Source organism: Puma concolor, chromosome B4 (assembly GCF_028749965.1).
Source record: "Puma concolor isolate L17-30 chromosome B4, mPumCon1.1.hap2, whole genome shotgun sequence".
In the NCBI taxonomy this organism is placed as follows: domain Eukaryota; kingdom Metazoa; phylum Chordata; class Mammalia; order Carnivora; family Felidae; genus Puma; species Puma concolor.
In genome coordinates, this window is record NC_141673.1 from 113,498,686 (window position 1) to 113,519,293 (window position 20,608).

Consider the following 20,608-nt stretch of genomic DNA (forward strand, 5'->3'; position numbering starts at 1 on the left):
GCTAAGGAAGAAATTAACTGGGAAATGGTGGACAAGTGCATTTTTAATGTCTTTTGAATAGTGGTACATAAGTGGCTGTAATCACAACTCTTGACATCAGGATGACAGGAACACAAATAATGCTGTCTGGTTTGGGGTCTGAGGCCAACACCAATGGAACTCTTATCCAGACCAGACTATGGATGGGTCCTCTTGGGTCAACAAAAAATTCCATTGTTATGGCCCCAGAAAATAAATGTATTAGAGATATGTGTTAGAGATATATTGTGTATAAGAAACTGCACTCACATTCTTCCAAGCCCTGATGGAAATTGTTGCAGTTAGAGCCATTTTAAGGGAGCATAAGAAAACAGTTAACCTACCTAATTGCCAGCACCTAGCAGCACCTTTGTCTCCCAAAAATATTCCTGGGAAATAAGATGAATAATTTCCCTCTTTGCTGATCTTAAGACAGCAAAATCTCCTGGAAACTATGTCCCCATTCAATAAATCAATTGACTTGTGCATCTGGCCTTGAGTTCATACTAAATTGATTTTGGTCATTCAATACAAAGGACAGCCCTTGGTACTAGCAGTATCTGACACTGACTGATGTAGAAACTATTGTCCACAGTGTGGGAACTTGTTATGCAACAATTGATATTGCAACCCTTTTCAGTATCCCTCTGCCTGGGAATTATTAGTATCAGTTCATTCTTGGGTAGAATGGGTATAACTCATCACTCATATCCTTCCACAAATCTATCTAAATGTTTGATCGGTCACCAATGCATAGATCATAACCTGGAAAATATCCTACTACCAGAGGGAGGAATAGCTTTCTATGTTATTGATAATACCATTATATTGGTTCCAGACAAGGAACTAACCAAAACCAAGGGCTAGACCTTGCTGATGCACAGGTGGTAACTTGATGGACCATTATTACAAAGTTCAAGAACCTAGTACCCAAATGAAATTCCTGGGCATTATTTACAAGAGGTATGGTGTCTCATCCCATTAGAGGAAACTGGCTTTGGCCCTCTATGCTACAACAATTATAAAGGATACCTGATAATTGATGGAACTATTCACTTACTTGCATGCTCAATGCCCCCTATCACTGGGATTATAAGAAAGGTCATTTACTTTTAATGGATCCACAACCAGAAGAATGACCTGGAAGCCCTCACACTGAGGCAACCCTTCCCCTAGGCTCCTCTGATCCATTTTGCTTTTCGAGTTACAGATCTCAACAATGTCTCTCTTTGCCAGTTGGAACTTTAGGAAGAAAAACACTGCTACAGATAAGAGACATCTGTTGGACCTTTGAATCCGTAATCTCTAGCAGTAGCTAGGTGAAAAATATACACCCTTTAAGAAATAATTAGTGGTCTATTATTGAGCTTCAGTGGATACTGACATATGACTCATGACTGTGAAATAGTCTCAATACAAGCAATTCCAACCAGAAGTTATCAATACTTTTGTTTTTGTTCTTTAACTATCTTAGGGTATTCTTACTTTAAATCAAAGTGTAAAAATCTCTTTAAAATATATGTTCAAATACATATTCATGAACCAAAGTAAAGAGATTTGATGAATATAACTTAAAATAATTTAGATTTATCTATAATTATTCTACTTACTAATGAATGACTCACCTTGGGAAGTTTTTTGTTTCTTTACTTGCATTTCTGTTTCTGACTTTGAGTCTTGATGCTTAAGCATAAGGTTTTTATCTGGTACATCATCATTAGCTACATAAAGAGATACATTTAATTCATTAAACAGAAAAACAGTTCTATTTGAAATCTCTAGAGATCAAACTTATAACAAGTATATAGCATTATTTTCTCTCATTTTTATTACCATAATGCTAGACCCAGGATTTTATGATGAGAAGAATTTTAGTATGTGTGTGTTGAAGTAGTCTCATTATTTCATAAACATTTCTTGTCATAAAAATATATTTTATATTAGTTCCTACTTGCTTTGGATTATTTATAGTTTAGGTTAATATATATAGTCATAGCCCAAACAATTCAAATGCACGCATACAAGATTATTCATTACACCATATTTGTAGTTATAAGATACTCAAAAGCACCCAAATATATAAGCATATGAGATTGGTTAAATAACAAAGTAATATCAACTCTGATGTATAATGTGGTACAAAGAGTTACATATGTGGCTCTAAAGTAATTTTAAAAATTACTATATCCCAACTTTAAGGGATTGCTAAGAGGTAAGTTTATTTGGGAAAAAATGCAAATGGAAGCTATCAAGTATGCTTTTAGGAAAAAAAGAATGGGAAATAAAAAGAAAATATATACTTACCTTTAGAAAAAGAAACACAGGAAAGACAAACCAGAAAATAAAGTAGTTTGTCATCAAAAGTTGTGTAGACCCTTCATGTAGATTGCACACAATGACTACTAGATCTAAGCATGTCTCTGGTGCTGATGACAACCTATAATGCAGTGAATTTTTCTCATGTTTAATGAAAAAGAATGTAGGACCCTCAGGATTACTTTGCCCCGGGACCCAAAGAAACCATGAATAATTTGCCTCCAGCATAAAGGAAGTAATCTTATTAAATGTAGTTAGGGACAGTGGCACTTTGTGAAGTGTGTCACTACAGACTCCCTCATTCAGGAAGTCTTTCAGTGGCCACTTTGCCTAAGAAAGATGAAGAAGGGGTCAAGTGGAAGAAACAACATTAATACCTGAGACGCTCTCCTTCCTTAGTTAGCTACTATTTGGTCTTGAACTGGTTTGGTCCAAATAAGGTGAGTTCTCTACAAAAAAAAAAAAAAAATGGACCACTTTTACAACCACCTACAAGGTGCTCTGCAAGCCACCTGATAGTTCCTTGGTTCAACAATTAGGAGCGAGTATAGTAAATGATGAGATTGTTTACCAGACTCCGATCTGATTTCATTCTTGCAACTCTCACTGGTTACCTAGCTCAATTAAACCTCCTTACAAGGTGATGTCAGCTGGTTCATGGAACAATCCAGATCTCAACTTAAAAACTTCCAAGCAAAGAAAAAGCAGCTACTAGCAAGATACCAACTTTTCACTAGCAGCCAGAATGATGTACAAATGATAAGTGAGTACTTACTCCCGGACCACCTGGTTAAAGTCTTTCCCAAAGACATCTATGGGTTTTGTTACTCGACAATGGGTCTCCAGGAAGAGATTAAAAAGCTATCAGATACTTGTGACCAGATAATGGTCACTGGGGCATAACACAGAGCCCCACTAAAGTCCACATAGTGATAACTCCTATGACTATTCCCTCCAGGCCTCCCAGTGAATCTTAAGATGAATCAGAGAACAGCCTCCTACTTTTACTCAGATCTCTCAACTTTAAAAAATAAACAAGACTATGTGTTAGGCCAAGGTCCCTATGACCCCATTGGTAACATGGAGGCATTTGGCAAAGTCACAGTTCATTGGGGAGGTTAGGAGGAATTGTATTTCTTGGGCCTTTTGGACCAAGATGAAGGAGTAACAGATAATACTCTCTGGTGTTGGATTTGAGGCAACCAACTATAGGTATATCCCTTCAGCCACCACCACCCCAAACCCTATTGTTATGGACTCCACTACTGAATGCGTTGTTGATATATATGTTTATATATCTGTGCATGCCCAGCCCCTCTCCTTTATCCCTAAGCTATGACAGGAAATCCTGCAATTGTGACCATTTCAGAGACCTAATGTAGAAAACTCCGAGCCTAACAGATTACTACTGCCTAGCGCCTTTAACTACCAAAGCAACTATTTGGAAGAGAAAAAGAGACAGCTTCCTTATTCTGAGCTTAATGAAGCACAAGTTTTCCATGAGACTATTTCTCCATTCAGTAGCCCTATCTAGCCTGTGGATTAAGCCCCTTGTGTCTGGAGATTCAACTGACTATTAGAGATGCAATGCAATCATGGAGCCCTGTGCAATGATGTTATTCAATATCATTACTGTCATGCAGGTCATTGCGTAAGCAGAGGGAAATATGTATAAAGTAATTGATATTTCAAATGTCCCTTTCAACATTTTTATCCACATGGATGCTCAAGATCAGTTTGCCATATGTGTAGTGAGTTGCAATACACAGGTAATGTCTTTCCACAGGCCATGACCTGGAAAAAGTCCCACTCCCACATGGAACACTAGCTTTCCACTATACACTGATACCCTATACAAATACTGATACCCTCCTTTGAACCTAAACAAGGGTACTATCCAACAAAGACAGAAGGCACATGAATTCACATGTGGTAACAAGACTGGGACATTAATACAAAAAAAAAAAAAAAAAAAAAAGCACAAGGACCTGGTAACCAAGTAAAATCTCTGGGGTTAAACTGGGAAGGGGCAGTGTGTTTCATTCTATAAGAGATAATTGCTAAGCTTTTAGTATCTCTAAGCCCCAATAAATACAAAGGAGGCCCAACAATTGGTAGGACTTTTCAGCTATTAGTGCTTTGGCATTCATCATGTGATCATCTTGATGGAATTCATATATCAGGATACCACAAAGGTCTCTATCCTTGAGTAGGACGTAATCATAGAATGACTCAGAGGCCCTCCAACACACCACTCACTCTGTACCCAGAGTGAGTCTTTGACTCACATTTGTGTTTGGGTTATAGTTCTCAGTAACCTCTCAGTTCAGTGTTTAGAGCCTATGGCAGAAGGATACTGCTAGAAGCCAGAGGTGCCCATTGGCCTTTGGTACCATAATCTTCTGGAGTCAGCTGAAAGGTATAATTCCTTTTTTTTTTAATTCTCAAGTTAGTTAACATATGTGTAGTCTTGACTTCAGGATTAGAATCCAGTGATTTATCACTTACATGTAATACCCCATGCTCATCCCAACAAGTGACCTCCTTAATGCCCGTCACTCATTTTCCCCACTCCCATCAACCCTCAGTTTGTTCTATGTACTTAAGAGTCTTTTTTTTTAATTTTTTTAACGTTTATTTATTTTTGAGACAGAGAGAGACAGAGCATGAACAGGGGAGGGTCAGAGAGAGGGAGACACAGAATCTGAAACAGGCTCCAGGCTCTGAGCTGTCAGCACAAAGCCTGACATGGGGCTCGAACTCATGGATTGCGAGATCGTGACCTGAGCTGAAGTCAGCCGCTCAACCGACTGAGCCACCCAGGCTCCCCATGTACTTAAGAGTCTTATGGTTTCCTCCCTCTCTGTTTTTATCTTATCTTAACTTCCCTTCTCCTATGAAAGGTGCAATACTTTTAAGAGACTATTATTGGCCTGTTATATGGTTTGGCAAATACTGAGTGTATAACCCATGGATATGAAATAGTCTTAAGACTAGAGAAAAAAAACAAAAGTTATTAATAATTTGTCTTTTATTCTGTAGCTATTTTGGAGTACTCACAATTTAGGTTAAAATGTAAAATTGCTATAAAATATAAGCTCAAATACTGATTCATGAATAAAAGAAAACATCTTTTGATGAGTTTAATTTAAAATGATTTAGAGGGTGACATCAGCAAGATGGCAGACTAAGAAGTCTCTGCCCTGAACTCCACTTAACACTGATTTAACAACCATCTATGGATAAAATACATTTATGAGAGCTCCAGAGTTTGGTTGAGAGGTTCCACCACACCAGTGAAGCATAGCATCCTAAAACAGCCATATTAAAAAGGGTAAGAGGAGCACCTGGGTGGCTCAGTTGGCTACGCATTCAACTCTTGATTTTGGCTCAGGTCATGATCTCACAGTTTTGTGAGTTTGACCACAACATTGGGATCTGTGCTGACAGTGCAGAGTCAACTTCAGATTCTCCCTCCCTCCCTCTCTCTCTCTCTCTCTCTGCCCATCTATGTTCATACTCTGTCTCTCTCAAAATAAATAAAGTTAAAAAATAATTTTAAAAAGGGCAAGAAAAATGACTTCACTTTATCTGTATCACTCCTCTACCAAGCCATCACAGCTCTGCACTGAAAGAGATGCCTTCATTCACAATTTCTCCCATGAGGAAAAGAGAGAAGTGAGTTTCAGGCTTCAAAATCCTTTCATGATGATCCCTGAGGCCCACTTCTATCTTTCCTTATCTAGAACACTGAAGGAATCAGCATGGCTTGATTATTTGAAGGCAGCTAAAAGATCAAGCTCTCAAATAAAAACACCTAGCTTTATACTTGGAAGAACTGGAAAGAGAAAAACAAATTATGATCAAAGTTAGCAGACGGAAAGGAATAATAAAAGTTAGGGCATAAATAAATAAAAATAGAAAAACAATAAAAAAATCACTAAACTAAGTGTTGGATTTTTGAAAAGATAAACAAAATTGACAACCAATAACTAGGCTAAGAAAAAAGAGAGGACTCAAATAAATAAAATCACAAATGAGGACTATTACCTCTGATGTCACAGAAATTTTTTAAAAATTATAATGGAATATTATGAACGATTAAACATCAACAAATTGGGCCAGCCTAGAAGAAGTGGGTGAATTCCTAGCAATATACAAAATACTAAGGCTGAATCAAGAAGAAATACAAAGCTTAAATGGGTAAGTAACAAATAAATGTATTGAGAGTTATCAAAAGGCACTCAACAAAGAAAATTCTAGGATCAGATGACTTCATAGGTGAATTTTACCAAAAATGTGTAGAAAAATTAATACCAACCCTTCTTAAACACACACACATAGTGAGAGAGGCAAGCGGTGTGTGTGTGTGTGTGTGTGTGTGTGTGTGTGTGTGTGTGTGTGTAAAGGGAACATTTCTTTTTAAATCCATTTGGGCTGATATAACAAAATACCATGGACTGTGTAGCTTGTAAACAAGATAAATTTATTTCTCATAGTTAAGGAAGCTGGGAGTCTAAGATCAAAGATGCAGCAGGGTTATGTTCTGGTGAGAACTCATTCCTGACTCAGCTTACACCTTCTCACTATTCCTTACATGACAGAAGAGATGAAGGATCTCTGTGGGTCTCTTTTATAAGAACACTAATCCCATTCATGAGGGCGTTACCCCCATGACCCAAGCAATTCTCAAAGCCCTCACTTCTAATGCCATCACATTGGTGATTAGGAGTTCAACTTATAAACACAATTCACTCATAGCAAATTCTGAAATCTCTTTTTATGAGGCCAGCATTACCCTGATACCAAAGCCAAAGACCCCACAAAAAACCCCACAAAACAATAGGCCAATATCCCTGGTGAACATAGATGCAAAAATCTATAGAAAACAGAATTCAATAGCACATTAAAAAGATCATGCATCATGACCAAATGGCATTTATTTTAGGGAGGTAGGGATAGTTCAACATATGCAAATCATTCACTATGATATGCCACATTAAAGAGCAAAGGATAAAAAAAATCACATGATAATCTAAACATGCAGAAAAAGCATTTGACAAAATTTCAACTTTTCATAACAGATTCTCAATAAATTAAGTATAAAAAGAATTCACCTCAACACAACAAAGGCCGTATATAAGAAAAGCTCACAGCTAACATCATACTCAATGATGAAAAGCTGAAAGCTTTTTCTCTAAGATCAGGAACAAGATAAGGACATCCACTCTCACCACTTTTATATAATGTGGTATTGGAAGTCTTAGCCAAAACAATTAAATAAGAAAAAATATACAAAGCATCCAAAACTGGAAAGAAAGAAATAACACTGTTTCTATTTGTAGATAATGTGATATTATATATGGAAAAGCCTGAAGCCTCCACCAAAAATAGTTAAAACTAATAAATTCAATAAAGTAGCAAGATATAAAAACGATATACGAAGTCAGTTGCATTTACACATATTAACAATAGAGTAGCAGAAAGAAGTGAAATTAGGAAAACAATGTCTTTTACAATAGCATCCAAAGGAATAAAGTTCCTAGGAAGAAATGTAACCAAGGGGGTGAAATACCAGTACACTGAAAATTATAAGACATTTATTAAAGAAATAGAACACATAAATAAATGGAATTACAGTCCATGCTCATGGATTATATGAATTAATATTGTTAAAATGCCTATACTACCAAAAGCAATGTAGAGATTGAATGCAATCCTTATCAAACTTCCAATGGTATTTTCACAGAAACAGAACAATCCTAAGATTTATATGGAACCACAAAACCTCAAATATCCAAAGCAATCTCGAGAAAGAACAAAGGTAGAAGCACCACACTTCCTGATTCAAACTATATACAAAGTTATAGTAATCAAAACACTAGTGCTATAAGGACAGACACATAAATCAATGGATCAGAATAGAGTTCCCAGAAATAAACCCATGCAAACATGGTAAATTAATGTATGATGAAGGAACCAAAAATATTCGATGTAGTCTATTCAAAAAATGGTGCTGGGGCGCCTGGGTGGCACAGTCGGTTAAGTGTCCGACTTCAGCCAGGTCACGATCTCGCGGTCCGTGAGTTCGAGCCCCGCGTCAGGCTCTGGGCTGATGGCTCAGAGCCTGGAGCCTGTTTCTGATTCTGTGTCTCCCTCTCTCTCTGCCCCTCCCCCGTTCATGCTCTGTCTCTCTCTGTACCAAAAATAAATAAACGTTGAAAAAAAAAAATGGTGCTGGGAAAACTGGACAGTCATATGCAAAAGAATGAAACTGTGCCACTGTCTTTCACCATACACAAAAATAAAGTCAAAGTGTGTTAAAGACTTGAGTGTAAGACCTGAAACCATAAAACTACTAGAAGTAACCATAGGTGGAAAGCTCCTTGACACAATTCTTGGTGATGATTTTTGAATTTGACACAAAAAGTAAAGGTAACCAAAGGAAAAATGAACAAGTGGGACTAAATCAAGCTCAAAAACTTCTGCTTAACAAAGGAAACCATCAACAAAATGAAAAGGCAATGTATAGAATGGGGAAAAATATTTGTAAGTCATATATCATATGAAGGGTTAATTTCAAAAATACAAAGAACTCATACAACTTAATAGCAAACAATCAAACAACCCAATTAAGAAATGGGCAGAAGATCTGAATAGATATTTTTTTTCCAATAGAAGTAATACAGATGGCCAACAGGTACATAAAAAGGTAATCATCAGGTGAATGCAAATCAAAACTACAAAGAGATATCACTTCACATGTTTTAGAATGGCTATTATAAAAAAGACATGAAATAAGTGTTGGTAAGGATGTGGAGAAAAGGGAACCCTTGCATACTGTTTTGTTTTTTGTTGTTTGTTTTTTGCTTTTTTGTTTGTTTGTCTTTCTGTTCTCAAGTTAGCTAACATACAGTGTAGTCTTGGCTTCAGGCGTAGTTTCCAGTGATTCATCACTTACATATAACACCCAGTGCTCATCTGAACAAGTGCCCTCCTTAATGCCCATAACCCATTTTCCCCACCTTGGACCCCTATCAACCCTAAGTTTGTTCTCTGTATTTAAGAGTCTTTTATAGTTTGCCTCCCTCTCTGTTTTTATCTTATTTTTCCTACCCTTCCCCTATGATCATCTGTTAACTTTCTAAAATTCCACATATGAGTACAATCATATGATATATGTCTTTCTCTGACTGACTTATTTGGCTTAGCACAATACTCTCCAGTTCATCCACATTGGTGCAAATGGCAAGATGTCATTCTTTTTCAAGATGAGTAGTATTCCATTGAATATGTATGCCAATTCTTAATCCATTCATCAGTTGATGGGTATTTGGGTTCTTTTCATGCTTTGGCTATTGTTGATAGTGCTGCTATAAACACTGGGGTAAATGTACCCCTTTGAATCAGCACTCCTGTATCCTTTGGATAAATTCCTAGTAGTACAATTCCTAGTAGTGCAAATCCTAATAGTGAAATTGATGGGTCACAGGGTAATTCTATTTTTAATGTTTTGATACTCCATACTGTTTTCTGGAGTGGCTGCACCAGTTTGCATTCCCACCAACAGTGCAAGAGTATTCCCCTTTCTCCACATCCTCACCAACATCTGTTGTTGCCCGAGCTGTTAATTTTAGCCATTTTGACAGGTGTGAGGTGGTATCTCACTGTGGTTTTGATCTCTATTTCCTTGATGATGAGTGATGTTGAGCATCTTTTCATGTGTCTGTTTGCCATCTAAATGTCTTATTTGGAAAAGTGTTCATTCATTGTTTTTGCCCATTTCTTCACTGGATTATCTGTTTTTTGGGGTGTTGAGTTTGGTAAATTCTTTATAGATGTTTGATACTAACCCTTTATCTCATATGTCATTTACAAATATTTTCTCCCATTCCACCAGTCGCCTTTTAGTTTTGTTGATTGTTTCCTTTGCTTTGCAGAATATTTTTACCTTAATGATGTCCCAATAGTTCATTTTTGCTTTTATTTTCCTTGCCTTCTGAGACATGTCTAGTAAGAAGTTGCTGCAGCCAAGGTCAGAGACGTTGTTGCTTGTTTTCTCCTGTAGTACTTCGGTGGATTCCTGTCTCACATTTAGGTCTTTCATCCATTTTGGACTTATTTTTATGTATGGTGTAAGAAAGTGGTCTAGGTTCATTCTTCCACATGTTGCTGTCCATTTCTCCCAACACCATTTGCTGAAGAGACTATATTTTTCCATTGGATACTCTTTCCTGCTTTGTCAAAGATTAGTTGGCCATATATTTGTGGATCCATTTATGGGTTCTCTATTCTACTCTATTAGTCTATTTGTCTGTTTTTGTGCCAGTACCATACTGCCTTGATGAGTACAGCTTTGTAATACAGGCTAAAGTCCAAGATTGTGATGCCTCCAGCTTTGGTTTTCTTTCTCAACATTACTGTGGTGAATTAGGGTTTTTTTGTGATTCCATACAAATTTTCGGATTGTTTGTTCTAGCTCTGTGAAGAATGCTGCTGCTATTTTGATTGGGATTTCATTAAATGTGTAGATTCCTTAGGGTAGTATGGACATTTTAACAAAATTTGTTCTTCCAATCCATGAGCCTTAAATGTTTTTCCATTTCTTTGTGTCTTCAATTTCTTTCATACGCTTTCTATAGTTTTCATCATACATATCTTTTACCAGTTTAGTTAGGTTAATTCCTAGGTATTGTATGGTTTTTGATGCAATTGTAAATGGGATCAATTTCAAGATATGTCTTTCTCTTGTTTCACTTTTGGTGTATAGCAATGCGACCAATTTCTGTACATTGATTTAATATCCTGCAACTTTGCTGAATTCTTATAACAGCTCTAGAAGTTTTTGGTGGAGTGTTTCAGGTTTTCCATGTAGAATATCATGCTAAGAGTCAAAGTTTGACTCTTTCTTTGCCATTTTGAATGCCCTTTATTTCGTTTTGTTGTATGATTGCTGATGCTAGGACTTAAAATAATGTTAAACAATAATGGTGAGAGTAGATATCCCTCTCGTGTTCCTGATCTCAGGGGGAAAGCTCTCAGTTTTTTCCCATTTGGGATGATATTAGCTGTAGGCCTTTCATATATGGCTTTTAGGATAAAGTATGTTCCTTCTATCCCAACTTCTGAGGGTTTTTATTAAGAAAAGATGCTGTATTTTGTCAAATTCTTTTTCTGCATCTATTGACAGCATCATATGGTTCTTATCCTTTATTCTATCAAAGTGATGTATCATGTTGATTGATTTGTGAAAATTGAAACAACCCTACAGCCCAGAAATTAATCCCACTTGATCATGGTGAATAATTCTTTTAATATACTGTTGAATTCGATTTGCTAGTATCTTGTGGAGAATTTTTGCATCCGTGTTCCTCAGGGACCTTAGCCTGTAATTCTTTTTAGTGGGGTCTTTGTTTTTGGAATCAAGGTAATGCTGGCTTCATAGAATGATGGGGTGCCTGGGTGGCTCAGTCAGTTAAGCATCCAACTTTGGCTCAGGTCATGATCTCATGGTCCGTGAGTTTGAGCCCTGTGTCGGGCTCTGTGCTAACAGCTTAGAGCCTGGAGCCTGCTTCAGATTCTGTGTCTCCCTCTCTCTCTGCCCCTCCCCTGCTTGCACTCTGTCTCTGTCTCTCTCAAGAATAAATATTTTAAAAATTAAAAAAAAAAGAATGAGACTGGAAGCTTTACTTCTGTTTCTGTTTCTATTTTTTTTTTTTTTTGCAACAATTTGAGAATAGGTATTAACTCTGCTTTAAATGTCTTGTAGAATTCCCCTGGGAAGTCATCTGGCCCAGGACTCTTATGTGTTGGGAGATTTTTGATAACTGATTTAATTTCTTTGCTGGGTATGGGTCTGTTCAAACTTTTCCTTTCTTCCTCTTTGAGTTTTGGTAGTGTGTGAATGTTTAGAAATTTGCCCATTTCTTCCAGATTTTCTAGTTTGTTCGCATATAATTTTTCATAGTATTCTCTAATAATTGTATTTCTGTGTTGTTGGCTGTAATCTCTCCTCTATCATGATTTTATCTATTTGGGTCCTCTGTCTTTTCTTTTTGAGAAGTCTGGCTGAGGGTTTATCAATTTTGTTTATTCTTTCAAAAATCAGATCTTAGATGCATTGATCTGTTCTACTATATCTGTTCTAGTATATTCTACTATATTGTTTATTTCTGTTCTAATCTTTATTATTTCTATTCTGCTGGGTTTGTTTGGGCTTTATTTGCAGCTGTCTTTCTAGCTCCTTTAGGTGTAAGCTTAGGTTGTGTATTTGGTACCTTTATTGCTTCTTGAGATAGACCTGAATTGCAATGTATTTTCCTCTTAGGACTGCCTTTGCTACATCCCAAAGGGTTTGCACTATCGTGTTTTCATTTTCATTTGTTTCCATATATTTTAAATTTCTTCTTTAATTTCCCAGTAGACCCATTCCTTCTTAAGTAGGAAGCTCTTTAACCTCCATGTATTTGGGGACTTTCCAAATTTTTTCTTGTGACTGATTTCAAGTTTCATAGTGTTGTTCAGTGTTGTGATCTGAAAATATGCATGGTATGATCTCAATCTTTTTACACTTTCTGAGGGCTGTTTTGTGACCTAATATGTGATCTATTTTGGAGAATGTTCCATGTGCACTAAAGAAGAATGTGTATTCTGTTGCTTTAGAATGAAAATTTCTGAATATATCTATTAAGTCCATCTGGCCCAATGTGTCATTCAGAGCCATTGTTCCCTTACTCTCTGCCTAGATGATCTGTCCATTGTTGTAAGTGGAATATTAAAGTCCCCTATAATCATGATATTATTATCTATACATTTAGTTATGTTTGTGATTGATTTATATATTTTGGTGTTTATGTTGGGGCATAAATTTTTACAATTGTTGGCTCTTCTTGATGAATAGACCCCTTAATTATGATAGAATGCCCTTTTTCATCTCTTGTTAGACTCTTTGTTTTAAAATCTAGTTTGTCTGGGGGCACCTGGGTGGCTCAGTTGGTTAAGTGTCTGACTTCAGCTCAGGTCATGATCTCATAGCTTGTGAGTTTGAGCCCCGCGTCAGGCTCTATGCTGACAGCTCGGAGCCTAGAGCCTGCTTCGGATTCTATCTCTGTCTCTCTGCTCTCCCCAACTTGCTCTCTGTCTCTGTCTCTCTCAAAAACAAATAAAACATTTAAAAATAAATAAAATAAAATCTAGTTTGTCTAATAGAAGCATGGCTACTCCATCTTTCTTTTGATATCTGTTAGCATGACAGATGGTTTTCCATCCCCTCACTTTGAATCTGCAGGTGTCCTGAGGTCTAAAATGAATCTCCTGTAGGCAGCATATAGATGGATCTTGTATTTTTTATTCATTCTGATACCCCATGTCTTTTATTGGGCATTTAGTACATTTACATTCAGAATGATTATTGAAAGATACAGATTTAGTGCCACTGTTATCTGTGGGCTTTGTGTTTGTGGAGATGTCTCTGGTCCTTTGTAGTCTTTGCTGCTTTCCACTCACAGAATCCCCCTTAGAATCTCCTGCAGGGCTGGTTTAGTGGCCATGAACTTCTTTAGCTTTTGTTTATCTGGGAAAGCCATTATTTCTCCTATTCTGAATGACCACCTTGCTGGATGAAGGATTCTTGGATGCATATTTTTCTTATTTAGCACATTGAATATTTCCTGCCACTCCCTTCTGGCCTGCCAAGTTTCAGTGGAGAGGTCTGCTATTCCCCCTTATGTGTCTATCCTTGCAAGTTAAGCCCATTTGTCCCTAGCTACTTTCAGAATTCTCTCTTTATCTTTGTATTTTGCCAGTTTCACTATATGTCATGGTGTTGACCTGTTTTTGCCGATTTTAAAGGGAGTTTTCTGTACCTCTTGGACTTGAACGCCTGATTCCTTCCCCAGATTAGGGAAGTTCTCAGCTATAATTTGTTCAAATAAACCTTCTGCCCCTTTCACTGTCTCTTCTTCTGTAACTCCTATGATACAGATACTATTTCATTTCATGGAATCACTTAGCTCTCTAATTCTCCCTTCATAATCTAGTAATTTCCTTTCCCTCTTTTTTTTCAGCTTCATCATTTTCCATAATTTTATCATCTAGTTCATCTATTCTTTCCTTTGCTTCTTCCATCCTGTCACTGTATCTAGTTTATTTTGTATCTCATTTATAGCATTTCTTAATTCATTGTGGCTATTTCTTAGGTCTTTGATATCTTCAGCAATAGATTCTCTGCTATCTTCTATGCCTTTTTCAAGCCCAGCTATTAGTCTTATGACTGTTATTCTAAGTTCTTAGATATATTGTTTATACCTGTTATGAGCACTTCTCTGGCTGTCATTTCTTCCTGGATTTTCTTTTGAAGAGAATTCTTCCTTTTTGCCATTTTGGATAGGTTTCTGTCTTTTATATATTTTAATAGCTTGTTATGAATCCTGTGCCTGCAAGTACTACTGTATTAAAAAGGGGCTATACACTGTCCATGGCCTGGCACTTCAGGAAGTGTTTTTTGAGTGTGTTGCATGCACTCTGTTGTTACTTTTTGGCTGCTATCTCCCACTTGTCAGTCCTCTGCAAAGCTCCTCTTTGCTTGTAGTGGTGGAGTGTTTGTACCTTCCACCAGGTGTGTTTTGAAGTAAAAGAGGGGGGGAAGCTTGATCACATACAAAGAGAAAAATGAAAGTGGAAAAAAAGAGACCAAGCAGGCAGTAAAACAAACAAACAAACAAACAAACAAACAAATCAGGCTTAAACCAGAGAGAGAGAAAAGAAAATAAAGGAGATACAGAAAAGGTATAAAAAGAATAAAGTAAAAATGACTAATTAAAAAAAAAACAGAAAAAAATATATATGATAAAAATTGATCAAAACCAAATCAGAAACTATAAGCCTGGGGGCGCCTGGGTGGCGCAGTTGGTTAAGCGTCCGACTTCAGCCAGGTCACGATCTCGCGGTCCGTGAGTTCGAGCCCCGCGTCAGGCTCTGGACTGATGGCTCAGAGCCTGGAGCCTGTTTCCGATTCTGAGTCTCCCTCTCTCTCTGCCCCTCTCCCGTTCATGCTCTGTCTCTCTCTGTCCCAAAAATAAATAAACGTTGAAAAAAAAATTAAAATAAAAAAAAAAAGAAAGAAACTATAAGCCTGATTCCAACAGAAAAAAGAAGAAGAGGGTAGAAGGAAAATGAAAAGGAAAGGGAAAGAAGGGAAGGGAGGAAAGGAAAGGAAAGGAAAGGAAAGGAAAGGAAAGGAAAAAGAACAAGAAAAGGAAAGGAAAGAAAACAACAAAAAGAAAGGAAATGAAAGGAAAAGATAAGAAGAAGACAGACTAACAGACAAAAACCAAAACCAATTATCTGTTGCTAACTGGGTCCTGTGGCTGTGCTGGCTGGTGCAGTCTTCCTCCAGTAGATAAACAGTTGCCAGGCACAGAGGAGGGGGGTTTGGTGTAAGTTGGTCCCGCCTCCACTGGGGCCCACTTGTGCTGCTCCCTGAAGTCTCACTGTGTTCCTGTTGAGGAGAAAAATAGCAACACCACAATCTCTCTGCCCCAGACCAGATGTCTCAAACCACACTGTTCAGGCAGCCCTTACAGAGTAGCGCAGGCAGTGGGTTTACCCTGCTCCAACAGTCTCCGTGCCTGCTAAGTCCTCAGTTGGGATTCTAAACCTGATGTCTTAAAGGGCCCTGCACTATGTAGATCCTGTTCTGGTGGTGTAGTGCCCCCCTCTTAGTCCCGCCAATAAAAGGCCTTTGGCTGGCGCCTGCATTGTCTTTTCTCCTTGGGGAGGCAATAAACCTCTTCCCACAGTACTAGAGGAAGGGAACTGTTCTCTCCCCGTGCACTCCTGAGATGGCTGCTGTCTCCCAAGGTTGGCATCCTCCCATCAGGCACAAGCACACGCAGTGGCTTCAGTCTGGAGAGTCATACACTTTTGTCAACTCTGATCTTCAGCTCCTGAGGCTCTTTGCAAAATAGAAACTAGTACTCTCTGATTTCTTCTTCTCTAGTCGATGGTCCAGAGAAGTTTTCCTTACACTAACTCAAAACAGCAATTCCACAACCTCTCTACCTTTGCCTTTGTCTCTCCACAGAATGAGTTTCCTCCCCTCTGTGCCTATTCCATTTTCTCCCCCAATTCACATACATGCACCTCGATCCCACCAAGCTATCTCCCTCCACCTGTGGAGATCCTTCTGCCACCCTGCAGATTGATTTCCTGGGTGTTTCCAAGTGATGTGACCTCAATACAGCTGTGTTTGAGGGATGAGAGAAATCCCATCTCCAGATTCTCCACCATCTTAACTCCTCTCCTTGTATACTGTTCATAGAAATGTAAATTGGTACAACTACTATAGAAAACTTAATGGAGGTTCTTCAAAAAATCAAAAATAGAACTAGCATATGTTCCAACAATTCCACTTCTAGGTATTTTTCCAAAGGAAACAAAATAGTAACTCAAAAAGATATCTGAATTCCCTTGTTCACTGTAGCATTAATTACAATAGTTAAGACATGGAAACAATCTAAGTGGCCATCAATAGGTGAATGGATTTTAAAACTGTGACTTACACATATATAGGAATATTATCCACACATAAAAAGAAGAAAATCCTGCCTTTTGCGACAACCTGCATGCAATAAGGGGTTATGCTAAGTGAAGTAAGTCAGAGAAAAAGACAAATACTATATGATTTCACTTATAGGTAAAGCTAAAAAAAAAAAAAAGAGGAGGAGGAGGAGGAGGGGGAAGAAGAAGAAGAAGGAGAAGAAGGAGAATAAGAAGAAGGAGGAGGAGGAAGAGGAGGAGGAGGAGGAGGAGGAGAAGAAGAAGAAGAAGAGCACCACCACCACCACACAGAACAGACTAGTGGTTGCCAGAACCGGAACAAGGGCAAATGGGTGAAAATGGTCAAAAGGTAAACATGTCCAGTTATAAAATAAATAAGTCCTGGGGATATAATGTACCACATGGTGATTATAGTTAATGATACTATATTATATACAAGAAAGTTGCTAAGAGAGTAGACCTTAAAAGTTCTCAGCATAAGAAATAAATTGTATCTATGTGTGGTGATAGATGTTAATTCTGCATACTGTGGTGATCATTTCACAATATACAGCTAACCCTTCAACAATGTGGGGGTTAGGGGCTCTGACCCCCCCATACAGTCAAAAATCAATGTATAATTTTTGACTCCCCTAAACCTGAACTACTAACACCCTACTGTTTACCAGAAGCCTTGTTGATAGCTAATACAGTTGATTAACAGATACCTTGTATTTTATATGTACTTTCTACTGTACTCTTAAAAAGTATGACAAAGAAAAATGTTATTAAGGAAATCATAAGGTACATTTATAGTACTATATTTGAAAAAAATCTTCATATAAGTGGACCTGCATGAACATAGACCCTTATGTTGTTCAAGAATCAACTGTACACATACATTGAATCATTATGTTGTACTCTTGAAATTAATATAATATCACATGTCAATTATATCTCAATAAAAAGAACCCTAAATCATAAAAGATAAGAATGGGAATTAAAACTGGAACTAAATATAAGTAAATAAACCTACTGGCATAAGTAAGAAAACAATAATGCAAGTAAATCAATAAAGTGTTTGAAATATACACTTACTCCTGCACAAAACAGTGGAGGGGTAAAGTGTAAACAAATCACAAATCTTGTTTAGTAAGCTTATTTTTCTAGTGTTTTCTCTAGTGCTCTGCATTCTGAAACAATTTAAGAAGCACTAAAATATAGATCAAATGATTAAATATATTGATGTTGTGTAGATTGATTCACACTTCAGAAGGCAGGACATACACAAGCGAAATAGAGAAAGGAAAGAACAGGTCTTGAAGGGATAGATTGGACTTGAATATTTCTGTGAGAAATAATGATTTATAAATATTTCTATGAATATGCATATTCATGTATATGTTCACATGTATATGTACGTAAGCATAGGTGAGTATGGCTATGCCTATATATAATATATGTACATGTATGTTGATATGCATATGTGTTTACACTGAAGCATTTTTTAACAGCCAAATTCCCATGTGTGATCTTTTAGGCCCAACCTTAGACAATTGCAAAGGCCTTATCTGGCAGTTGTCATGGGGGGAATCTTCAGATTCCACGCTAGACTTGATTCACAGCCAGTGAAGTGTAGACATTGGCAGTGGTTGCAGTCAAGGACTAAGGCCCATAAAACTGGAAATATCTGCATTACTAATCCATGTGCCTCAATTTTGAGGCATTTTTATGCATGGAGGATTCAGCTAAGATACTGTACTGTTCATATGCTTCTACATAGTTTGGTTTTTCATTATCATTTCATTGTAGACATTTTTATTAGTTTTGATAGCTTTCACTTCTTTTATTCCTTGCCCTCCCACCACTAACTCACTTCAGCCTCCAAGTCTATACAACAGGAAGAGCTTTTTGTTTGAAACTTCTTTGGTTGTAAGATGATCTTCTCACAACCTACCCCTGCCAGCACTGATATTCTGACTCTCCAATGCTGTTCTATGGAGGAAAACGGAAAGCTGATGTAACTGGAAACTTTTCTTGTTTAGACTCTTTCTAATAAATTACAGTAACAGAATAAATGCTTAATTTCACTTTCAATTTGGCTTGCTATCTTAACTAACCAACTTAAAAACAGGTAGCTCTCTCCTTACAAATTAGTGCAGCCAGCAATGTGGTCAATTAAGCACAATTCCCTTCTAGAAGGAACATTAGTGAATCCTCAGGGCTCCATAAAGTGATACTATTGGGTCATGTGCAAGAGTCAGAGGGTCCCATAGGGCACATGACAGTTCAGGTCAGGGTGTCTCAGGATGGGCTAGCGGACTCTGGAGCATGCTTTAAGAGAGTGCTATTTTATTATTTACTTTTAATTTCTGAGAGGGAACAATGGTTCTTCTATTTATTTCCTTTTTTTTTTTTTTTTGGCTAAGATACTCAGTGGGTAGGTAGAATTAAACATCCAATAGAGGAATTTTGATAAAGCTGGAGAAGCAAGACCTTAGCTATTACTTATAGTTTTACCAGCTATGGAACCAAAAATTGAAGACCCTGCATGCTGGTTGTACCCAATGACTATTATTAGTTCTACGGTAGTGTAGTGGGAACTGATGGGCAGTTTATGATGCAGAGATTTACTGAGATTCATGCTTTAAGAAAAGAATGTAGAGTCCTGAGAACCACTTTGTCTGGTGACCTGAAGAAACTTAAGACTTGGATAAATCATCTTCATGTTTAAAGAAGTAATATTTTTAAAGAAGTAATCATGTGGTACTCATTTTTCTCTGACTTATTTTGCTTAGCAAAATGGCAAGATTTCATTCTTTTTGATGGTTGAGTAATATTCCATTGTATGTGTGTATATACATATATATAAATATACATATATATGTATATATATGTGTATAAATTTGTGTATGTGTGTGTACACACACACACACACACACACCATTTTCTTTTCCCATTCATTAGTCTATGGACATTTGAGCTCTTTCTATAGTTTGGCTATTGTTGATAATACTGCTACAATCATCGGGGTGCATGTGCCCCTTTGAATCTATTTTTGTATCCTTTGGGTAATACTTAGTAGTGCAATTGCTGGGTTATAGGGTAGTTTTATTTTTTACTTTTTGAGAAATTTCCATATTATTTTCCAGGTTGTCTACACCAGTTTGCATTCATATGTGGAATTTAAGAAAGAAAACAGATGAACATATGGGACTGGAAAAAAAGAGAAAGGGAAGCAAACCATAAGAGACTCTTAACTATAGAGAGCAAAATGAGGGTTGTAGAGGGAGGTGGGTGGAGGATGGGCTAAATGGGTGATGGGTATTAAGGAGAGCACTTGTTATGATGAGCACTGGATGTTATTGTAAGTGATGAATCACTAAATTCTACTCCTGAAACCAATATTACACTATATATTAACTAACTAGAATTTAAATAAAATTTTGAAAAAAAATAAAGTAGTCAAGTAATATTGTTGGTTTCCTAATACAAAAAAACCCTTTCTCAGAGAGTTTTGACAATGGATACATTGCACAAGGAGATGGAAGAAAGGGGTATGAAAAAAACACAGACGTTCAAGACTCTCTCCTTCCTCAGCTGGGTACTGTTTTGGATTTGACAGATGACTCATTCTTGCCCTTGTAAAACATGTTTTAACTATAACTGAAGAGGCTGTAGTGATTTCATGAACCGCCCATTGTACTTAGGATATACAATAAAGGTATGAGGATAG

General features: G+C 37.2%; 1 protein-coding gene across 1 annotated transcript in view; it reads right to left on the bottom strand.

Annotated features, from left to right (window-relative positions):
- The window catches only part of LOC112867579 (uncharacterized), a 208,164-nt gene that overhangs the window by 47,214 nt on the left and 140,342 nt on the right, over window positions 1-20,608 (bottom strand). Inside the window, exon 5 of the mRNA XM_086715140.1 lies at window positions 1,629-1,739. Within this exon, the coding sequence (XP_086571266.1) occupies window positions 1,629-1,739 (111 nt within the window). The remainder of the gene's footprint in view (window positions 1-1,628; window positions 1,740-20,608) is intronic.